Raw genomic sequence first — 24,813 nt, 5'->3', positions numbered from 1 at the left:
TGAGATTGTATGTATAATATTGTATTGACAACACTGCCTGTCATACTGAATAAACGGGAACAAGCATATTCTTAGGAAGAAAATGACCAATACATATTATAATATGCTGGGCTATGACAAATAGGACACTAACATTATCTATGCTAGGAGTCAAAGTCAGCTTCGATTCATACATTATTCCAATCCAGAGGCTTTACCGTCCAATCACATGGAAAATTCCAGAGGACTTCTGCAACTTTTTAAACTCTTTTTCACAGAATTCAGCATGACATGTGGGGTGTCATGGGAACTTGAGTTGGACCTAGACTAGAAAATCAAAAGCTCATGTGGGCTTCAATATTTGGCTGGTTCAGTCGGTTGAAAAGTTTAAAACCTCCCCAAACACTTTAAACACTAAAACACACACGAACACACAAATACGCATACATACGCAAATAGTTCATTAGGCCATTGAGATTAAATTCCAAATATAACACACTCTTTCATGAATAATTTTAAGAGATACAATCTGTCAATTTCAAGGAATATCTACAGATCTTGTGTGTCATCAGTGCCCTGTGACAACACGAGCTGCCACTGCATACAAAACAAAGTCATTGTAAGGATTCTTTTTGCTGAAAGGCTAAGCAGCATGTTGCCAGAAATTAATGGAACAGCACAACCGCACTGATGTCAAAGAGTCCAAGTTACTTAACGTCTATCTTGCGGCTAATAAAAGGAACTGAGAAACTTTGTCAGTCTTTGTTGTGCGCAGATTGGCCAATGGGCAATCCAATTCAGTTTATGTGAGCTGTGACAACCGGCCAGTCAAAAGTGTAGTATTACTTTCTACAAGTTTAGACAAGAAGATAACAAAAATATATATATGCTTGGCTACTCTCTATGTGAGATTAAAAGTGGAATTACCACTGAGGGAATTGTGAGGTTATGTTTCAATTTGTGTTGGTTAGTTAGTCTGTTAGTTAACAGCAATATACAAAAACACATAATACACTTATTCACTTCTGGTTCAGATCTGCATAAATGTCAGAATCGAGTAATTTATCTTTCTTGTCATGTTATATCAGCTTGCCTTAGGGGAAGAGTTACGATGTGATGTGGAGCTGTTGTGGGAAACTTTTGTGTCATCCACTAACTTTCTCTTCACCGTGCCAACCTGGTAACATTGAGTTTGTCTTTTTTTTTTTTTTTTTTAAGTGAGTCAAAAAGATCTAATTGATTAGCAGAGATGGAAAATAACCTTCGAGAAAGTAAAAACCCTGCCACAGGTGCTTCTACTCACCCAAGCTCATTTACACCTGTCAGTTGAGTAGACACACCTGTGGCTAAAGATAAACGATGGCAGAGTTTTTTTTAATTTTTTTATTTTTTTTATTTTTGGACCTGAATTTCCCATCATTACCTAATCCAATACTGGAAAGTGAGTTATATGTCTTGTATCGCTTTAACTTCGATAAGCAAACTTGTTAGCAAACACTGTTGCCGTTCAACAGCATGTGTAACAACTGTGTAGGTGGCTCTGTATACTTCCAATTGCTGCTCACTTTCTGCTTTATGTGAAACTCAAAAGTTGTTTATTTTGTATGTAAAATGTTTACAGGGACACAACAGAAAGGTTATCTAGATTGTTGGCTGACATACTTGTCTCTATTACACCCCCTGCCTCGGACTGTTTTTGTCAAATGTTACTGTTGTGAGCTGTTAATCACAGTGGGCTACTACTACTAGTAACCTGAAGACTTAGGCGTATATTCTAAACTATTTTGACAGGACCATTTTTATTTCCGGCTTTCCAGTTACCACAGTGACTCCTTTCACCTTTATTTCTAATATATTTATGTTCAATTTAACCCTACAAATAAAAGGGTATTGTTTTTGACAAAAAATGGCAGTTTTGTAGGCACCGGTATCGGATAGACCAAACGATACCCAACCCAGCAACAGGTCCATCTGAAATAATAAAAAATATACACTGAAATATTTACTGTATCGGTACAGTTTGGCGGTGGCTTTTTTTTTGTTAAAAGTCCCCCCCCCCAGTATTTTGGATTGGCTTTTACATCAGCGACCTTGCAATGCCATTTACCTGCAATTCAAATTCTGAATCGCAGCACGAGTTGCCGACAGTTGGCCACGCACACACATACTGTGCGACAGTTCAGCAGTGTTTGGTCACGGCACTCAGTGTGAGCTTTTTTGTCAACAACACAGCTGCATGAACTGTTCGGTACCAGTTTTGGAACCAAGTGCACAGCCACCCACATCTCAACATACTGAAAGATGTGCATACGTGCACGCGCAGACACACGGTCTTACCTCACTTGAACGCTTGTGTCTAGTCTTTTGCCCTGCAGCGCGGCACTAACAGAGCTGTCTCGTCAGCTGGGATGGTTTCTATCAAACCCTCTGCTGCCTGACAGAAAAGACTCTTCCATTCACAATCTATTTTCAGTAAACTTGCAATTCAATCTCAACAGTGATGCTCACTGCTGTGGGGTGGGCTGGCTGGAACCTCTTTCTCCTGCTCATCTACCCATGGTGAAGGAGTCAAGTCTGGGGGATTAAAGTAGCTCAGGGCCGGTACTGGAAATAGAATACATGCTCCCTGAACACATACATGTGAGATGTGACCCCACACAGAAAGGCATGCCAGCTGTGTGTACAGTATTATCGTCTTAGGAAATCCCTTGACGATCCCATCTTACATATTGTATGCATCCGTTTTTTTTTTTTTTTTTTTTTTCTTGCAGTGAAAGTGGAATGCTTCGTTTGAAACTTTTACAGACTTAGTGAGATAAACAAATTAGGGGCATTTAATCTCAAGGACTGGAAATGTAGGACATAGGACTCCCTGCAGTACAATGTGCAACATGAGTGGATGTAATATCCCAGATGAATAAGTTTCATGTGCAGGATGTGTTATGTAATGTGATGAGGATAACATTTGGCTGGTACATCCAGTACATTGGCTGTCTATGTATACTTGTAGGTGTAACATTCATAGAATTGATGTATGCAACAATATAGTTATCTGTGCTACCAGCTGGATAGGCCCTATTGCTGAAATATTCAGCCAAGATGTAGTATGCGATTGAGTCCTGAAAACTGATCATTTTTTTAAATCTAAAAAATACATTTCTTGTGTGTAAAAGATTGGAATCCTGAGCATATTAACAACAAACAAGACTCAAAGCAATTGTTGTTTATGAAAGAAAGGGAAAAAAGAAAATACATACATTTTGTGAACAACTCAAGCAAGTAAACAATAATATATCTTGCATTTTTTTTTTATTTAACTGACAATGAAATGTGGCAAAACTACAATGCAAAGAAATCCATGTCAAACATTCCTAACAAAACCTAATTCACTTAAATAAATTAAACAACAACATTAAAGTGAATACAAAAGATTACTGTTGAAGACAGTAAGAACAATCAACAGTGACTACATTTACATGCAGTCAATATTCTTTTAAAAACCCAACTATTTGCAATATTACGGTTTTGAAAGGCCATGTACCAGTAAATGCTCATAATCCTGTATGTGTCGCGGCCATCTTACATTGCCACTCTGTAAACAAGGCAACTTTTAATGCATTGGCATGTTCAAGTTATTTTCTCTCTCTACGGTGATAATGCCACAGTGTGTATATGTACACAGTACACAAATATATGCGTGTATGTCCGTGCGTGCAACCCACCATAAATACAAACAGAAATAAACAGACATGTATAAACTGAGACGGAGCACAGCAGCACACATTTGTAGCGGGGACAAAACTCACTACTTTCTTAGAATATAATGTCTTCTTAACCATACAAAGCTAAAAGTGGAAATGACGACTATTTGTGTAATAACGTTGGCCGTGCATCACGGTTTACCGGGATGTGTATATGGGAGTAATTGTCTGCTCACACATGTAAACACGTTATCCTGAATGTTTTAGAAATCAGAATTTTGACATTACCCAAATATTGACTGCATGTACCATAAGTCAATAAGGTTTGAAAATAGCATCTCCATAGCAATCCTAATAGCCAAAAATCTTGGCTGAGTCGGTCCTATAAACAATTAGTATGCAACGGAAAACACGTTGCTGAAAAAAAAAATGAAGAGAGCCATCCCTGGAGTGAATGGAGGAGAAAAGGGAAAAGAGTGGAGACAGTTGAGGCCTCTGCTTAAGAGGGGCTTAGTTTGATTCAGAGCACAGACTTTGCTCAGAAAGACACTTCAAAAGCAAACATCAAATCCGAGCGCACCACTCTTCAATACGTAACTCTCTTGTGGAACTCCGGTTGCTTTCCAGTTCAAGGGCACCTTTTTTAACTTACAGAAAGTTATCTCCACAGTATTAGTGTACCGCAATGATCTACAACGTTCTAGTAAAAAGAGGAAAGTTTTTCTTCGGATTTGTGAAAACTTCCACGTACAGACAATGTTGTGATCGTAATTCACACAGTCTTGCAAAAAGTCCTTTCACTGTAATATTTAGTAATGACCAGTGGATGGTTTGGTAAAGAAACATGCGCATATGAACTAATTCCTTATCCTCGGTCTTTTACAAAATGATTATGCCCTTTGTCGGCACACTTGGGGCTATATGTACTATCATTGGACTTCAGTGTGGACAAATAAATGTAAAAATGGCAACTATGGAGAGCTGGCTGCCACAATGCCCTTGAGCAAGGCACCGTCATCAGTGGTGTAGTCCATGTGAGATTTATGTGTTTGGAGTGTTACACAAAATATACATTGGAGTGTGAGTTAAGATTTTCCTTTGAGGGACTTAAATAAAAAGTCATTTTACAACGCTCCATTGAGAGCATCCTATCATATTGCATCTGCATAGTTGCCCACCGGTACTGTACAGCGGCAGAAAGCCCTCGGGTATGTTGACTAAGAAACACTTTTTAGATGAGAGCTGTAATTGCACTGATCACTGCCAAATTGGCAAAATAATTTCAGATTCCTCACGTTACTTTTCATACCACACCTTTTTTGGTACCTACAATGACAATAAGGCCATTCCTATTCTAAAGACTTTAATCATGAATATTTACAGTATGGAGAGAACAATGTTCGAAACTGTCACAAAAATTTCTGTGCATTGTAGGGAAGAATGTAAAGAGGAAAACAGACTAAGTGGAGAGGATCTCAAATCTCCTTCTGACAACAGTCAACACCTAACCAGCTGACTTCATAGAGGTGCGGACAACGATGAGGTCATGATATAACCTAACGATAACCCTGTGTCACCTTTCAACCGTCACACAGACCACTTCCTTGGAAAAGCAACTTACCTTAACTTAGCAAAGTACTGCTGGCTTGACTCAAAACTTTCTTCTTATCCCTAATTAGTGTGTGTGCTTTTGTGTGCGTCTTATCTAGACACGAATAAGCAGAAACGGAGGAGGATTGGGTTTCACACAGAAGGGCGTTAATGGGCTTGCGCTTCTGTGGCCTTCAGGGTGAGATATTCACAATAAGACAACCTTTGGGATCAATTACACTGTTATATGTTCGAGAAACACCTGTTTGAACAATGCATGCTTCACAAACAAGTACATGTGGGTGAAAGCATTACAGCACGTCGCTCCTAGACACTATGTATATGTGCTGATGGACTATAGGGAACATCTGCAAATACCTCTGTTATATCATGGCAAGATGGTACTGATTACTTTCAACACCTGGATGCATCAAAAAGATTGCCGTCTGATTTTTACACAATTAAAGGTCCTGTAAAATTAATTCAGAGGTTTGTTTATAAATACAGTGCTGAAAAGGATTTCAGTAGTCAGTATTTACTGACAACTACGTAAAGAAATAGATTGTCAAACAGTTCTTCAACTTTTCAGTTTTCCTTATTTTTAAGATGTGGCTAAAATGGTGCCTAGTGACACACACGGTCAGCACTTGTTTATAAATAACTTCACATACTTCTACTAGCTATGCATGTTTACACCCCCAAAATGTATCTTCCCTCGATGCCAATATTTACCAAAGAGCGAGTTGATATTCAGAAACCCAACTGTTATATATTGCTGTTATATATTTTGTTTTAATCAGGCCACCATACTATGTTGGATATAAAAATTGGGTTGGATATCTAGCGAGCAGGGAATATGAGCTCAAATACCTGTCGTGTAGTGTGAGCCGCACGCTGAGTTCATTAAAGAGTTAAGTGTCTGTTATGTGGACCCACACACCGACATAACACCAAGTGATGCCACGGATGAGCCGGTTGCCCGTCTGTTGGTTGAAAGGAGCCCCGTTTAGCTTATAGACTGCTCTGTGATGACATGGTGAGGAGGTATGTTCCAGCCACCGGGGACTTGAAGCAGCTATATTTTCGTGTTTAGTAGTGTAAGTGCTGATAAATCGTCTATATGTGAATAAATCATTTACATTAATCTACCCATTAAAAAAAAAAAAACACTCCTTCTACACACTCCCACTGGAAAGTTTTTAGCGGAAGCCGACTAGACAGCTCAGAGGTTACTCAAATTTACCCCATGCTGGGCCACACTAGCTAACGCTGATTGCTCACAAGCACTGCTGGCTTATTTTGTATATACTTGACAGATGATCCAAATAGATGCCACTTAAAACAAGTAAGGGAACACTTCGTTCCTTTAATTTTTTTGAGCAGTATATCTATATTGGAGGCATACAGTGTGTACGTACAAATGCAAAGATGGGCAGCAATATGCGTTCGTACGTAATGTACGTAAGTGCATATGTTGGATACTTGGTTGTCTTCCAAATAATGTCATTACATTTGACCAAAATGTCGGTGATCAGCATGTATTATGGCCATGAATTATTTGAATCTATACTACCCGACAGTCCATTTTCTGCATTAGGAGTTCTATAACTTAAACCTAACATTACTTAACGCAGCTCGATCAATTTCTTAAACAAGAGGATGAGCTCCAAGAACATACACAAAAGTGGATGTGGATGACATTCGTAAGTTGGCAGATAAACACATCCCAAATACATTTTAATTGGTTCTCAGAATATCTTTTTTTCCAATAGTTGTATGTGTTCTTATACCCCCAATCTACTTTTCAGGTCTTTCATGTATTAGGCTTCAGTTAATCAAAGCAACACCTCCTACAAAAGTTTCTGCATGGATGCCTTCCAAGTGGGAGTTGTTTTAAGCATTGAGTTTGCATTAACAGCAAACAGCTGCAGTAAACATCAGAAAATGGGAGCAGAGCAGGAAAAAAAAAACACATTCCAATTCTATAAAATATGCAAGCATGCTCTAAATACAACTCAAAAATAGCTTTACTACATTTCGGGTAGTGGTACTTTGTTAAACTGCTATTAGTGGGGGTGGTGAGCGAGCTGCTTCTAATTGCCACCTGGAAACAACTTTGGCTGCAAAAACTCTTGTCCCCCATCCATTTGGGGGTTGATTGACATTAGAGAGTCTTAACTGTTCTCCAGGGAGCCAACACAGAGCCCCTTTGTGCAGCCAATAGAGCCCCGCAACTATGATGTCATGCAGAGTGACTGTAGCAAGGCCCATCAAAGGACAGGGAATGGACCTTTATGACTCCCACACAGGAAGCGCTTTCTCTCTCTCTCTCGTTCTCTCTCTCCCTCTCGTTCTCCCTGTCCTCTCTTTCGCTGTCATTTGCTGTCTCTTAGCGCTCTCTCGTTCGCTGCCACTTAACTCTTTCTTTCGGACATGTTGTGTTCCAGTTGCCAAGCGACCCTTGCGAAAACATGACATATTCAAAAGTGGTGTATGACATCACCGCCACTGCTCATTTATAACTCATTTGGCCCGAGCACCAATTCTTGTAAAACATTTACACCTTCAAGAAATGAGTGTCTCTTCTGTGTTTGAATTGAGAAACACGTTTTAGATGTATTTTTAAGGCATACTGAAAGGTTTGGTAGTTTGAGTGTTCAGAAACATTACACACACACAAAGTATAAATCCTATAGACCGTCACCAAACTACAACATGTAAAATGTCGGAAACATTGGTCCACATTTAAAGGGTCACCTTTTCTTAAAAACAAAAAAGCCACATAGTTAACAGTCATTATGAACTAGTTCCATGCTTAATAATGCCTTCCAGATGGTTTGACAGTTAAGAGTATCTTTAATGAAGGTACAGGGTGTATTGCCAGCAAGCTGAAACCCAAAGATCTGACCACTTGCTTGCTGTGTTCTGGCCCTGTTATAGGGATATAACAGGATATCCAGCAACATCGTGCATTTACTAAAAGTTCCAATAAAGTTATGCCTTATTATGTGTCAGAACAATACCGATGCAGTCTTTTCTGACCAGGTCTAAAACACCCTTGGCTAATAAACAGGGGCTGAAATGCAAAAAAAAAAAAAAAAAAACTACAGAGCCAAAGTACATTTGTGTGTCTGGCTGTTGCGACATAGCTGAAGAGGAAAAAGTACCATTTTCTTTGCATTGATGTAAGAACTGGCTGATGATGAAGGACAGTCTTTCTCTCAACATGTGGTTTGGGCTTTGAGAGAACACAAGAATCTAGTCATAATGGGAGTTTAAGTCATCCTTTCCCCTGCTTTCATCATGTTGTCATTTCTGCCCATCTTTGCAGGAAAGGCTGTTTAAGGCTCATTAAATCACACATTTACAGCTTTAGAACATAAGGGTGTCTTTGTTTAAAACAAATCTAACAATTAACACGAGAATAAAGTGAACATACTTTTTGTAATGCCTTCACTTGTCTCGATCAACGATGCTCAATATCTCGATCACAATCAATCAATTGATTGCAAAGGTAGTATTAGTCGATCGTCTGACATGCGCATGACGTTAGTCAGCCTATCATCCAAATAAGCATCAAAATTAGGTGATCAATTGTGTCGACGGCCCAGAGATTAGATTTTCTGAGAACTGGATGCGTTGTAGCATTTGCCGGGAGGTGCACGGACTCTACCACAGTGGTTATGGAAGAATACAGACCCTTATCTGCAACTTTGTTCCAGTTAACTCGCAGAACAGTAGTCAGGCGAGTTTTTTGATCAAATTGTCCCATCGAGCACCGCACCGCACCAGAGACGTGCCGTCATCTCAACCCTCAGAGTGACATTCTCACATCAAATTGATGTTCTCCACCCTCAAAATGCAACAGTGAAGAGCCCCTGCAGTCTTAGCTATGCAAACATTCACGGATTAAAGGCTCAAATCATCAAACATTAGACATCACACATTATTTCAGATAGAGGACTTTGCAAAATATCAATGTGCAATGCATGATAATAAATGCATGAGTATTTGTGCAATAATAGGGCTGGGACTGTAACACATTAATTTAAAATAATTATTTACAGAAAATATAGCCAATTTAGAAAGAACACATTTAATCACACTCTTTTATTCCTGCACTCTTGGCGTCACAGAACATCTCCTAATTCCTAATGTCCTAATTCCTGGCACACTGATGTACAAAATAAGAATGAGATTAGAGGACACAAAGTAGCCTATATATATATTTTTTTGAAATGCAACAAAATATTTATTATTGAAGAATTTCAAGCATATGCTGTCACCTTAATCCAAAACATGTTGAGCATGGCGCACCGGAGCTAACATTAGCATCATCAACAGTTAAAATATGAAGGAGGGGCCAAGTCTGGTTCGGTGTATTAGCCTGATGGAAAATCAACAATTTTCATTGACTGTTGCTGTTTAAGTTCACATTTAAAGCATTAAGTTATTGCACATTAAGGTTGCAAGGCAGTCATAACGTGGAAAAGAACAATAATAATAAAACTGAAACATTAAAAACTGCATAGCTGGTCTGGAATGAATCACGGCCACCACATTGATTTAAATTAGGAATTTAAATTTGGAATTACTCCACTGGCCGCTGACAACAATTGCTGTCATTATTTATTTAATTCAGACCATTTGCAGCAAATTAGTGTTGTCAAAGTTAAAGTGTTAACTAATTAATTAATCACAAAAAAATTGCATTCATCATGTATTAACGCAGATTAATCACACCATTATTTTTGACCGCAGATGATCCAGTTTAGCTGACAGCGGATGGTAATGTTAAAGGAAGCACAGGTTGTGTTTGAGCAATAAACACAACTATATATATTAAAGTAAAGCATTTACTTGCAACTGTGTATTCTGCCTCTTATGTAAAGTATAGTGAATGACAACGCCTCTAATTAATGAAATATTTTTCATAACAATATACAACCAATCTAATTTTACTGTATATGTGGATGTTGTAAATTTGATCTTACCAATAAATGGTGACTTAGAAAACAATTTTAAAGTGTTAAAATACATTTTTTTTCTCTCTGTATAACTTTCGAGCAATTAAAAAAAAAAAAGTGGTTGCTTTGCGTCGTCCACACAAGTTTTTGCTCAGAAGGGAGCAATGAAGTCTGCTATTGTATGAATAGTCCATCCAAATCATTTCACGATGCACATTTATTAGCAACCAGAAAAAGGGCAGCAAATGCATTTTAAAAGAAACTTTCAATTTTAGATATGGCTCAAGGCAGAAATTGGGCCACAGCAGACTTTGATGTCTTAATTGTGTGTGCGTGTGTGTATGTCCTTGTATTTGTAGGGGTGTGTATGTGTGTTTTGATTCCAAATAAACCAGCACACATTGATGAACAAAAATGACAGAAAGGGGAAGATGATGCAAAATAGATGAAGGAAAAAAGGACTACCACAGAGAACTGAACAAGATTGAAGGCATAGAGGCAACGTGTGGAGCGAGACAGTGACAAATGTGTCTCTTATATAGCAGAAGAGTGACAGAGCTAAAATACTATGGAATCCAAGTTGAATAGGCCTTGATTAACTGTGGCATAGGGTCAAAGCAGAGCCACAGTCTGATGGGGCCTACTTAAGAGAATTAAGTGCGTGTCACAGTCAGCGCGTGCAATTTGCACTTCTGAGGCATGTCAATAGAATTTGTAAGACACGATAAATTAATAGGGCAGCTGTAGTTCTTTTTTTTCCAGTGTGACATAATGTGAAAAAAAACTAATAGAATAATAAGGCACTTAAAAATATTGTTGTTTATTTATTTTTTTACTTTCAGCTTAGTCATAGAGAGGGGCACAGAGAAACCATGAGAGGAAAAGCACCCAACGAATCATTTTTTCACTTCAACTTCAATAAAAGGTTACATTGGTCAACAGTGGCGCATGTACGCATGTGTCAGTGTCTGTTACTAGCCTTACCTGGGGGCTGACACTAGGGCCGTAGCCCATGCCGGGCGAGGTCATGGAGTGGGGGCCCATGGGCGAGCTGATGACAGAGAAGGGTGATGCCAGGCCGTTCATGGGCGAGCTCAACGTGCTGATGGGAGAGTGGAGAGACCCGGAGGGCCCCATGGTCGTTGGACTGAGCAAAGATGGGTGCATTCCTCGATGGGAGGTGGGTGAGCCCAGCGGAGAAGAGACCATCTGACCTGATGAGTCTGTTCAGAAGTGAAATGATACATTTTGAGAGGTTTGTATTGCTTTGATATATCCATCCATCCATTTCCTGTCCCACTTTCTATCTGGATTCTGAGCGAATTTGGGCGACGGGTGGTGTCACGCTCAATTGGTTGCCAAAAAGCAAAAAGAGGCTTTGATTCCTGAAGAATTTTTAACGTTAAAATACCTGGGAACCATTTCTCTAACTGCTGCATAACTGTTTTGTCGATGTTAAATATGTGGTTGACGAGTGAAATAGTTCTCTCTGGAGGAATGGAAAAAAAAAACGACCTTGCACCCAAGTTGAAGGTAACAAGATTGAAGAGAGAGTGATGTGTTCATGAGTATTGGAGATATTCGCTCACTCTCTTTTGCTCTCCTTCATAGAAAAGTCCTACGCTTAACCTTGAATGAGAATCTTCCATCAAGCATCATCCCATCAGCTGTCAACACAAACGATACGGAACAGGCAAGAGAAAAGAATTTGGTGGCAGGGTCGTATGTGCACTGATAATGACGCCTTTCTACATGTGTAATCTTTCAGAACTGCCTTTCATTCAGTTATACTTTTTTTTTTGCAGCAGCAACATCATGAATTTTATTTAAGGTCTTTTATTTTTTACTCTTGTATAACAAATAGAACCCAAAAATTAAGAAAATGTCAAATAAACGAGGGTGAATCTTTGCATCAATGTTTTGCGTGTTTCTCAGCGCAGCAAGTTCGCTGCCAACTCAACTCAGCCAAACATTTTCCTGCACATCCTGCTTGCCTCATGAACACTTCCTGTGAGCGCATACACACACACAGACCTCATCCTTTGGAAAACAAACACACATCCTTCTTAATAAAGGCCAAACAACAGCTCTGCATCAGGCTATATTAGTTCAGTGTTTAATCCTTTGACTGATACCCCTCGAGCTTCTATCCCTCCAATTACATTTTTTCCCTAAAATGCGCCCACACACATAATTCCTTCAAAAATAAACAAATAAATACATAGCTCTCCATGAGCCAGCAATTCCCATAACCCCTTTCCAATTGGGTTTTAATTCAGGCAGATAAAAAGAGCTGTGGTATTAGAGTTGCCAATCTGCCATTGTAGGTCTCAGCAGGGGGTGCTAGGGGGGCTTTGGGGATGCACTCAGCTGACAGATTCCCAGCCAGTTCCACTTCTAGGGGGATAACAGACTGGAAGGTAGATCTTGTTCTGTCCCATTCATTCTCTAGTGTTCCTTCCAATCCATTTCTCTTGGATGAAAGCAGAACATTCATACAAAAAGATGACAACATCCTCTCTGATAGTGATCAAGTGATGTTAGCAAAGCGCTGCAACAAAATATCTCACAGTAAAACAAATGCATGTCTGTGTTTGCTTGTTAATTCTTGCCTGCCAGAGTGAGATTAGAGCAGGAGGGAAAAGTGTTCTCTTCATTTCCTGCCTTCACACCAGAGGATGGAAGGTCAAAGGAAAGTATCCTAAAATTACATTTTGAAAGTTGCTGCAGCATCCAAGACGAGATTGGCAGCCATCCAGTTTCTATGCACGCCAACATACACAAACACAGACTTATTTAAATGGGGCACAATACTGCATCGCTGTTGTTCAACCGACGTAAATGTACCACTGACAGATAGAAATAAACAAATTAGTACCATCATCGCTCTACTGCAGCAGCCAACAGCAGATTTTCTTGTTTACCGCCTCCATTCTCCATACAAGCATCTCTTATTCCTAAACAATACTTCCTCTTCCCATCGCTCTTATCCTCTGTTGTTTAGTTTGAATGTGCAGAGGAAATTTGCCAATTTGTGCTCTGCTGTTGCAGTCTTGGATGCTTTAAGCATCCAAGACTGCAACAGCAGAGTTATATAAAGTTTATATGAATGGATGATTGGGAGCTATGCGGGGATAAAAGCAGCCTACAAAATTATAGCATGTGCTATTAGATGAAACACTGTGTGACAGGTAAGCTTTTATTGTGGATGCCAGTAATGACCATCATCTCCAAATAGGCTCTCCTCATTTGTTCACCAACAGAGGTGATCTTTTTGCAGTGTTTTTTGTTTTGTTTTAGTAGAAAAGTGAAACGAGGGTAACATAAACCTTTGGAAGGAAGTTTGGGATGGATGATTAGTTTGTCACCTGGTGTTATTCTGTCTTAAATATTATTTCTTAGCCATTTTTTTCCAGACCGATACCAGCACGCGTACAGAAATCTAGTAGTCAAGGAGACTGATACCAAGTACTGATACCACTAGTATGTTTGATGCATAAAATTTCTAATGAAAGATAATTTTAAAGATCTTTGTATCCCAATATAGTATTCTTCCTAATAATCGCATGAAGTTAATGGCAATTTTCTATTATTCTAGTATTGTAATTTCTAGTTCCTGATTTTTCTAGTACTGGTATAGGCCGTTAAAATAGTGGTTTAATTAATTTTACCTTTCTATACTTAAAATGTAACAAATAGAAATTGTTTCTCTTCAATTCTAAAATTTTACCTTCAAACTCATGAACAAACACCTTTTTAATCATGGCTATAATGCAAACAAATTATTGTTTTATTAATTTCTGTTGGCATTGGAATGGGGCAACACATGGATAAATAAAAATAAAATTAATGGGTTGACTGCAGAGTAAATAACAGCCATGAGTCACTTATGCCTACAATTGTGTATATGAGCAAACTGTGGTTCCTCTGAGAGGAGACTGGTCAAAAACAGTTAGTTTGTTTTTTTCCCCCTTGATTGTAGGTGCCAAGTATATTTTCCCATTTTTCACAGGGACTTTTAGGAGAGGCAGGTGAGTCAGTTTTGAAATGCACAGTGCTCCACAGCAGAGTCGGGATGAGACGCTCGTCATTAGCATTTCTCCAGAAGTCTTCAGAATAAGTAGAGAGGAGAGGGGAGAGAAATTCAACAAAAATCCCAAGCGAGTGAGACAGTTGCGTAAAACCCAGAGCCCAAAATAACACAGAAGTCAGTATAACAACTTCATTTTTGGAGTCTTTATGCTGATATCTATATCAGTATGACAATAGAGAGCTCATATTTCATTCAGTGTTCCATGGAGCGCTGTGGTTTATTTTTCAGTCAACGTCACGCCACCTTATCTCTCAATAAATAAAGCAGACCTGTATAGTTCAATTCAGTAAACCCCGATCTGGATTGTATTTTGACAGAAATGTGATAGCTTTGGCAGGTATGTTGCTTACATAACATCATAACAGCTGCACTATTCGGTATGGTATTGATTATTAGAGACAAAATAGGTTCTTTGATTTCGGGTCAAGATAATATAATTTACTGTCTGATGACAAGTAATCAGTTGATGTTGAATATGGGACAATGTGCCGTTGCCATGAGTACTGGTATACATATTTGGTGTTTGAAGAGTACAATTATAATTATTCTATCTCAGCTGCAGCATTGTAAAACACCGTTGTTTGTGAATCATCAAAGTTCATCAATAATGGATTTTTTTCAAGTATGGAATAGTCTAATTGAAAAACTAAATAAATCAATCAATGGACCCTTTAAAATGGAATTAACCTGCTGTGGGTGATGCGTAATCATATGAAAATCCTAAGTAATATCATACGTAATAGAAAAATACTGGTAAAAAGTCCATAAAATCAAACGTCTTCTAAGCTGTGATCAGTGACATATTTGTAATTACTTAGAATTCCAAAACTGAAATTCAGGTGTATGTTTACAGAAACAAAGATGCAATGGTGGATGATTCATTTCAAACCAATTGCAGCAAAGGGGAAAAGGAGATGGTAAATATTATTAATGTCTGTCCAATTCGAAAAAAAAAAAAAAAAAAAAAAAAAGTTTCTTTTGCCACTCACATTCCAACATTTACGGTACATTGAGAAGCTTGTGTAAGGTGCTTGTCAAGACACGTTGTGATCACACCGACTCGCTAAAACTACAGCTGAAGCTTGACAGCTCAAATCAAAAGTATTCAATCCCTCGTTCGGTTGCTTTTAAACGCCCCTATCTGCTGACATCCATGATCCAACTTGCAGACTAAAATGTAAGAGCAAAAGAAACAAGTCTTAATGTAGGCAAAATGGCAGAAAAGAACCAAAACAGGCCACCCATAATTTTACAGTAGGTGGGCCACAATCATTTGATACACAGTGTTGATATAACCCCATTCTGCCCTCATTAAAGACTTAAATCTTCCCCCCGCTCTCCTTATTAGTGTTTTCTGTCTCTCGGCTGACTTTATTTTCCCCTAATTTTCATATATTGCCCAAATATGATATGGATGAAAGCACAGCCTCTTCAGGCATGCCCATGCCCTCCGTAACTTTTGAGTGTCTGAGGAAGCTGTGTGGCTGGCCATGGCTGAATGCCAACTACAGCCACAGATTACTGGAGCTATTGCAAACACTTCTACGACTGCCAACACTCCAGTCTGCTGATATGGCCTAATTGTTCTCTTCGGCTCTGAAGTGTTATACCGTCTCTGGCTGGGAGCTCAGAGCAAGAGCGCTGCGAAGAGAGCTGTACAAGACAAGTTTGAACAAATGCTGCTGAGAATAGCAGTCTGAAAATACCTATACAAGCCCACATGATAAAAGTATTACTATAAAAACTGTGAAATTGGCCCACCTTGATTCCCCCAAAAATAGTGAAAGAATTGATTTGGTGTTCATTGTGCAAATCCATCTAAAATATTTTCCACTGCATTCAGACTACGGAACTCAATAACTATGAATCTGACATTTGGTTACTAGACTGCTGTCCACATATGAATGAACCTGAAGTTATTATGCAACAACATTAAACGTGAATTATGTAGCTATTTAAAGAAAAGTTTCAAAACAGAAAATGAGGAAAACTGGAGAAAGCGATGTGGACCCTCAGCCTGAAATGGCCTCAGAGCAGCATGGATCACCTACGGTGTCTAATTTGTACTCCAGATATGTGTCACTGAAAAGAACTAGCACATCTATTATACTTGATATGGGTTTAAGGAGAAAAGCCATTGGAGAAACAAGCCCTGAAGAAAGTAAGAGCATAAACACTACTGAGAAAAAGATGCAATACACAAATGAAAAACAGCCAGCTCACCGAATGAACCACGCTGGCTGTCCTTTGGTCAGCAGCTTATAACAGGAACATCAAATCGACAATAGTATTTTCATCAAGGAGAAGACACAGAGTAATAATTGTCTCCGTGGCCTGTGGAGCAGGCGTCAGGGGGATTACATTTACAACAGATGTCCTTCTGCTCTTTTTGAGGACTTTTCATTTCTTGTCAACAACATGACACTATGCAACCAACAACAGCACAAACTCTAATTTATCCATAAATGATTGAGTCAGTCAAGAAAACATTTGTATGTGGAATTCCTGTCTAACTTAAATATAGAATATATTCATGAATGGTACATCTGTATGAATCCAAGTCACGGTAGTAGTTCAAGGCTGTCAGGAAGCTATGATTCATCAAGCTTCCTCCTCAAGATGACAATCACCACCCAGGCCCCTTATCTCGCTCTCTCACTGCCAAAACACACTAGAAAGCTATCAAATATATACATAGCCCGAACATAGGAAGATAACATGGTTGTACGAAATCTGATCTTACTTTCACCATTTTTGTTAGTTTTGCTATCAGATGTTTGACAGTTTGATTTGATAAAATTAAATGTAGGATGATGAACTGCCTCAATGAAAGGCTGAAAGCATCAAGTTGCAGCTAGATTACACTTATGTAAAAGTATGAAAGGAAACCAATTCAAACCGGGGAAATGACAGCGAACACATATACAGCACACAGCTAAAACTACAGTAACAGTCAAAAGGTTGTACACACCTTCGTTGACTTGTGTGAATATTAATTTGGGTTGATTGATTTTGCATAAATAAAGTAATTGGTCTGTTGTAGGTGGTGTGTTTCCAGAAACATTCTGTGGATTTTTTTTGGAATATGGAGTCTATATTTTCAGAATCATTAAGTTGTCCAGACACCTGATTGATGGTAAAAGTTTTTTTCTTCAGCCTGCAATTCCAGTAAAGTGTCTGAGTGGTATCTGAAACATTGATATATGGGCTATACGCACTCATAAAGTTCGTCATTAAGTGCCTCAATACACACATTTTCATATATCAAGTTACCAACATATATTTTCAGATGGTATTGACCTTTCATACAAAAATAGAAGTTACATAGTCAGTTTGACAGTATACCTTGTTCAACTAAGGATGTCAGGTTACACTAAGTACTGAATGCATGAAATCTCCTTTTGCTTTAGTTGTGTTCAATAACAGACAAGTTGTTTCTTTGATTGTGGTTAACAGCTTAAATTGCACGTCTACTTAATATAAAATTGATTTATTTAATCTAGTGAATAAAATGGAAATGTTGTTTTCAGCCACTTTTGAGCCCATTTTGTTGACGATTGACGTACTGACGGACAGTCCATCAGTACAGATCAAATGCCTACCTCTGTTTGCCGGTCCTAAAGTAGTGGTTGTGGCGTGATGGCGAAAGCATGGTTAAAGTAAAATGACGTATTACAGTTTGGTTTGGCTTAAAAAAAAAATGTTAAAAAATGACGGACTAACAATGATGGAACGGTGCCCAGACCATTGACAAATATCGGACTAGCATGAATATTTTGTAAAATGCTCACCCAAATGTTCTTCCAGATGAATGGGAAAACATTTTCAGAAAATATTTAATAAAAGATTGTTGGAAGAATTCTGAGTCTAAGAAAAGCCGTTCCATATTTTCTTCCAGTTTACAGTTCTTATAGATGTCATGGCCAGCTGTCCCAATGTGTTTGTACATGTACAATGTGTTTTTTCCACAGGCATGAGCTCAAACAGGAACTTGGGTCCCTGGTCCACGAATAGGCTTGCTAAGCAGTTTCTCAGGGGGCTTGAGGCATGTTTTGAAAATAAATTAATACATACCAAAAAAATGAGCCAAGCATGAAGGTGGTCAACAAAGAATTGTAAGCATGACAAGGCCCCTAGAATGGACTTGCCGTCCATGAAGATGAGAGCAGGTGTCAGAGCCAACTGCACTGTATGTCTCTTTCATCTCTCCCTGGTGCTCATGCTCCCACATTTCATTTTTTCATTCTCTCGTTCTCATCTGTTCCTACTTCTCTCTCCATTCATTTCCACATCCTTCCAGTTACATTCAGTGCTCATCAGAGAAGCTCCCAGGAGGTCGGACTAATCCCAGTTCGAAGCATGAGTCTTTCATGTTCTAGAGAGAGGACTGGCAATTCTTCATCAGCTATCTGGCCTTGCTACATCTATGTTCACACCCTTCCATTCTTGTTTTTGTTTAGGGTCTCTTTCACTACAGAACAATCAGTTCTGCGGGGGACGTGACTAACATAGCTTGCTTACGTTTAGCACTGGCACATTAAAAGCACCACATACTTTGTTGCATCTCAAGGTTTTTACGAGCAACACTGACTGCTGCTCCAACCTATGCCTGCTCTGCATACGTACTCCTCAAAGAGGAAGGTGGAGAAGACTGTAAAATCACTCCAGCAAAATGATTCAGAAAAATGTGGCCCAAAAGTTTGCACTTATGATGAGATTATAGTGCTGGTGAACTATGACATTAGAGTTGGCAATGAGTTACATGCCTTTTAACCGCAATTACTTCTTAATCACCAAAACCCTGACTGAATACACTGTCAGACCAGCAGCCAACAAATTGCTGTTAATAGCTTTTGTGACCTGTCTTGATTCAGAAATAACTTATAATAAATTGTTTAACTTGTACTGTGGTTCAAGTTAAACTTACTCGTTCTCACTTCCTACATTAGAATGGGAACTGAGTTTTTTTTTTATGTGTTTATTTTAAATTGTACAGTAGTTGAGAATATGTTCTATTGAGCGCTTGACTCTAAATGTGAACAAAATGGAAGTTGTACATTGTCCTAGAATACACCGCAACCTTAAAATTTCCAAGGTATTACAATACTAAGTGCATGCACAGGGTTTCTGCCAGAAAACTTGCTAAGCCAGGTGGTTAGGGACGCTTAGCCTGGCAGGGGTGGCCCACCAGGCTTATAAAACACTGAGGGAAACACTGATGCACATGTACACGATATGTGTTTACAGTCAAACGCTTTAAAAATACTTTAATGCAATGTCTATTATGTTTATATTTGTTGCCTAGACAACTTACACTATTCTAATGACACCTAACAAAATACATCAAGTTTCCAGAATATATAAGAAAAAGATTCACATATGCAATCCAGTTTACGATTATCCAAACATGAAAAAGCTGTCACTTTGTACTACAACAAGGCAACAAAACTATTATTTTTTTCTAGCACATGAATGTTGAACAACGATCCCTCAGTGCTGTCAAAGGGTGAAGAACATTTTTCCGATGATGCAACTTGTATTTGCTTTGACAGTTGTGCTGGGAAAGTCATTTTCTGGAAGGCCCATTTAGCAACGATAAAATCCACATTTTTATATCTATTTTTTTTAGCTTTGCCTCCCATGGGCTGGATGTCAGTGAATTATGTGTTGGGATTGGCTATACGACAGCAACCAAATAAAGAGGGTGTTATGACTGGCATGGACAGCCATGCTTAAAAGACACAAGTGTTGTTCATTGGTCCGCGCAAGTTTACTCATGGCTTTGGAAGGAAGACCCTTCAGTGGCGAGTGTGAGCTACTGATGCTCGATGCATGCCTGGCTCAAAGAGAAAAAAAAAAGCAGAAGGAAGGGAGGGAGGTTGAGGGGCATGGCGAAGAACACACCACCTCACCAGCCAACCTGACAGGGTCAATCTTAACAGCAGCCAACAGAAGACGGCCAGTCTGCTGACTTCCCTTCTGTTGCATTTGCACTGGCGCTTGTCCAACAAATACATGCTGTCCAGTAAGCCTTTCAAAAGGAACATCTACTTGGATTTTTCCACTACAGTCCTTTTTAATTGCAAAGCCAAATGAAAGAACGCTGAAGTCTAATTGTCAGTGATGAATGGGTAAATAGTGACAATGGCTCCTGTGAATTGTGCACAATGCATTTAAAATAAGAGCATGGGAAACAAAAATTCTATTTATCGCTACAGATTAAATGGTTCTCTTTAATTTTGCTTCCCTTTTTTATTTCGATACTGAACTCGCTTACCCTTGCAACCCGAAGATAGAGGTCCTGAGTTCAGTGAGTCTGTCTCATAGGTCAAGACACACACTCGGCTCATACTATTTGTGATGACACACCCGGATTGGGCATCATTTGCTGCAGGGTGATCACGATTGCTTGGCCTATCTGTGCTGCAGGGAATTTGGTGCGCTCAGTAGTCAACTTGTGACATTATTATTGTAATCCCTTCATACTAAGTATGTCGGGCAAAAAAAAGAATGGATGAATATGTGCAATATGAATTCACATGTATAACGAGATGTATGGTGTTCTACAGGACTCAATTCTGGGGCTTCTGCTATTTTCATATTCAATCTATATTTCATATTCAATCATATTTTAATTTTCAATAGAGAACGGTTTGGTGAATGCACATAGGAAACTGGTGGGGTTGAGTACCTCCAACAAGGTTAAGAACCAATACCCTAAGAGGCCCTTCTGCCTTGACAAAAATGCCCCTGAAAATGCTCCTTGTGTGTTTAACGGGTCTTGGTTGTGTGAGAGGGAAACATCCACACACCATGATAAGCCCAGTTTCACACTAATGAAAGGTCAGTGACCACAAAAATGCAGCTCCGCAATGCCACACAAGGAGAAATATTTTATTTGGAGCTCAGATTCATGAAATGGGCTGAAACTCAGATGCCTGGCCGTCTGTGTCTTCTCATCTGAGTAAAACTCCTTACGCTATGGGAGTGTCAGGTCAGGCCTATGAGGAGCGGGACTCCCACGGTCACACATTGCCTCCGGAGATAAGTCACGGATCTTTTACAAACACACATTGATATCCCACCCACAAAAATATGATTAACACGCCAATTAGACCAGGAAGCAACAGGCCCAAAGGCCTGCTTTTTTTGTGGCATAAATAGAACACATACATGTATATACATGCAAAAACATCCTGCAAATGTATGAAAGGCCACCACGCATAGGCAAGAATAAATAAACAGACATACCATGGAATGATCAAGTGATTCTACAATCCAGTACCCACCTTTATCCACCCACACACACAATCCACACAAACACACACATGTATATATACTCTGATAATAAACACAACTTGCCTATCATTAAGTATGGAATGGAACTGGAACAGAATCTGGAATGGAAAACAACAGTAAAAAAAAAAAGAAAAAAGATACAGATAGATACAGATGTACAGATGCTAATGTGTTATCACACTGACCTAGAAAAGCAACTACTGGACAGGCATTGCAGCATTTTCAGTGTGCACTGTACAGTGTAAAATTAAACAAATATTATGCACAAACACACTGTCAGCTCGTTCTCTCTGGCCAACGTCTTTAAGAGCGTTCGTCACTGTATATAATGCAAGTGGTATATGAATGAAGAAAATAGGAATGCATTTCCACTGTCACAGCAGTAATGCGGTAAAACAACACTTCCTTGGAAAAGTATTAGGGATGTTCCATAACACTTTTTCAGACCAAAATATTCTATGTAGTCTTTTTGTTGTGTTTGAATGTAGGGATGCACGCTAATATTGGTGGCCGATAATTATCAGCCAATTTGGCATCATACAGATAAACCAGATAATAAAGAAAGCAGCTGATATTAATCGACATGCCAACCATCTGTTGTGGTTCTGGCTCAAGTTGTGCCCAACCCTTCAACCCCTTCCCTCTCTCCTATGGTAGTGGTGGTTGCCTCCATATTTATGACATCATAATGCCCGCGACCTCGTGTTCACAGAAGATGCATCATGGCAACATGGCAGTGTGTGCTTTCTTTACTGTGTCCCCCGAAAATGATACCCTGGCAGTTTTTTGTTGCATTTTTAAAACATAACTGTTTTGTTTTGGGAAACTCAAAATGAGTTACTGGTTGTCTTTGAAACACAGATATCAATAAAATTCAGCTTCATGGTGCTTTACACAATGTTTCAATGTATTTGTACATGTTAGACTTGTAGGACTCTAAAGTATATTTGTATTGAAGTTAATTTGGCAAACAATTATCGGCTTATTGGTCATCGACCTCTGCATTTTCTAAATTATTGGTTTATCGTATCAGTTGCAAATAGTATTATTGTGCATCCCGATTAAAAAAAAAATAAAAATATGTGTTTTCAAGCTCCAAAATGCTATTGTATGGAAGAGACATCAGTTGGTCTCTTGTAAATTAGTTCAAGCCTCTTTGCATCCAAAAAACATTTATTTAAATACTGGAAAGGAATTATAAAATTGTTGAAAAAAGTAACAAAAACAAAACATTTTCTTAAAATGTACAATTCAGCAATTTTAAACAGGATCCATCCATTTCCTGTACGTTTTTTCAGCCTATCCCAGCTGACTTCAGGCGAGAGGCAGAGCGAGTACAACCTGGACTGGTCACCAGCCCATCACCGTGTCTCAAATCCATTTTCACAATTACTTCACAAGAGGATGTCATTTAACCGTGATACATTTGAATAAGGCATCCATTTGTATGTATTTACAGTGAACTGAAGATATTTGTCGATTTATGGAAGATGAGAGTTACATGAAGCAGCTGCTTCTGAGTCAGGAGCTGAGATGAACCTGTCTGAGCTCAGAGAGCTGCTGTTACGCCTCATCTTGACGCTGACTGATAGCTGCCTATGGTTCCTGAAGGGCATGGTGAGTTTAATCACCTATAACCGCAATTACCGACATACACGTCAGACTCATAAAGCACTGAAACAAGATGAGAGTCTCCCTCCTATCCTCCCCTTGGCGCACATCAGCCAAATTCCACTAAAGCCAGAGGAGGAGCGAAAGAGCTGAAGGCATAAGCCTGGAGTGAGAGACCTACCTAGAGTACTGCATTAGAGGGAGAACCGAATCACATTAATTAGTGCTTTTAATATACTTATGAGCCATTGAACAAGTCATAATGAGCTGACTGTTTAGTAACAATGCATTGTTGGTTGAGTGAAGAGGTGTGTGATATTTGTTGTTATTTTTAAGTTATTTGAAGATATCTAAGAGCCTTGAAATAGAAGAAGGCTGAACTACTGCATCAGCGATTGCAGAAAAATACATTAACATATCAAATATACAAACCCACAAGCACACTTATACCTAAAGTGTGTATGTTCATGTGAGCACACACACCCTTAATGATCACATAAAAGCTCATAGTACACAGTAAGACAGGCCTAAGGATGGATTAAGATGCAAGCCTTTATCAGTGGGTTCCCACAATCCCCTGTGGAATATCTCAGCTCTTTTTTTTTTTTTTTTTTGGTCCACTCCCTTCTTCACTTTCCTCCATACCTCAGGGATTGTTGTACTATGAGAAAAATAGACGAGAGAGAGAGAGAGAGAGAGAGAGAGAGAGAGAGAGTAGAAAGACGAAGATTTGACCGCCCACTAGCAGAAGGTCAGCTCCTTTTTTATATTTATGTGCTTGACAGCTTAGCAACAAATTAGATCCAAAGTCATCATTATGGTCTTTGAAAGTCATGCCTTAAAGTGGATAAAGTGGGGGCACAATTTATTGGCAAATAGCATACGCTGGCAGGGGGCACACGGTGAAATGGTTGTCATCTGCAGTGATTGGAGATAATCGAGAAAAAAAAGAGGAATCACATGGTAAGAAGATTAATGAAAGTCCATCTATTTTGTTGCAGTCCTAACTGAAATTATCATCTCATTTTGCAATCATTTTATTCCTAAGTCAAATAAGCTCTTCTTTATTTTACCATGATTCATTCCATGATTGCTGTCAGAACTTTGCATAATGTTATTGTGGCAGATCTTACGCCTGATTGATAACTGAAGTCAATGCTAAGATGCTGCATTCACAACATAACCGGTGTTAGAGGGGTTAAATGTATCCTCAAGTATCCCAAACAGTATATGGGTTATTGATGGATATGGTTCTCCCATGATGCCCATTTAATGAATTATCATTTGGTGTCACCAAAAATTAACCAATTTGAGACTTTTCTCTAAACTACATTTGAAGACAGTAATTTGGATCATCTTCAAGTCGGTCAAAGACATACGGAAGCGGTTATCAGGTTTGTACTGTTTCAAAACTATGTACAAAAAAAAAAAAAAAGTTACCCTTTTAACAACTTGTATGTAATGGTGATAATTGGACATCATGTGGTATGATATGAAAAAAATAATGTTCATTTTGTCCAACAATTAATTATATATTTTTAATTATAATTTTACTTGTGTGCATAGTTTTGTC

The 24,813-nt window shown here is 38.8% G+C and overlaps 1 protein-coding gene across 4 annotated transcripts in view; it reads right to left on the bottom strand.

Annotated features, from left to right (window-relative positions):
* The window catches only part of rxraa (retinoid X receptor, alpha a), a 91,932-nt gene that overhangs the window by 24,385 nt on the left and 42,734 nt on the right, over positions 1–24,813 (bottom strand). For all 4 annotated transcript variants that reach the window (XM_077496453.1, XM_077496450.1, XM_077496451.1 and 1 more), the window contains exon 3: positions 11,222–11,460. In XM_077496453.1, coding sequence (XP_077352579.1) covers positions 11,222–11,460 — 239 coding nt within the window. The remainder of the gene's footprint in view (positions 1–11,221; positions 11,461–24,813) is intronic.

This window comes from Festucalex cinctus, chromosome 15 (genome assembly GCF_051991245.1).
Source record: "Festucalex cinctus isolate MCC-2025b chromosome 15, RoL_Fcin_1.0, whole genome shotgun sequence".
Classification (NCBI taxonomy): domain Eukaryota; kingdom Metazoa; phylum Chordata; class Actinopteri; order Syngnathiformes; family Syngnathidae; genus Festucalex; species Festucalex cinctus.
This window is presented reverse-complemented; position numbering and strand designations above follow the sequence as displayed.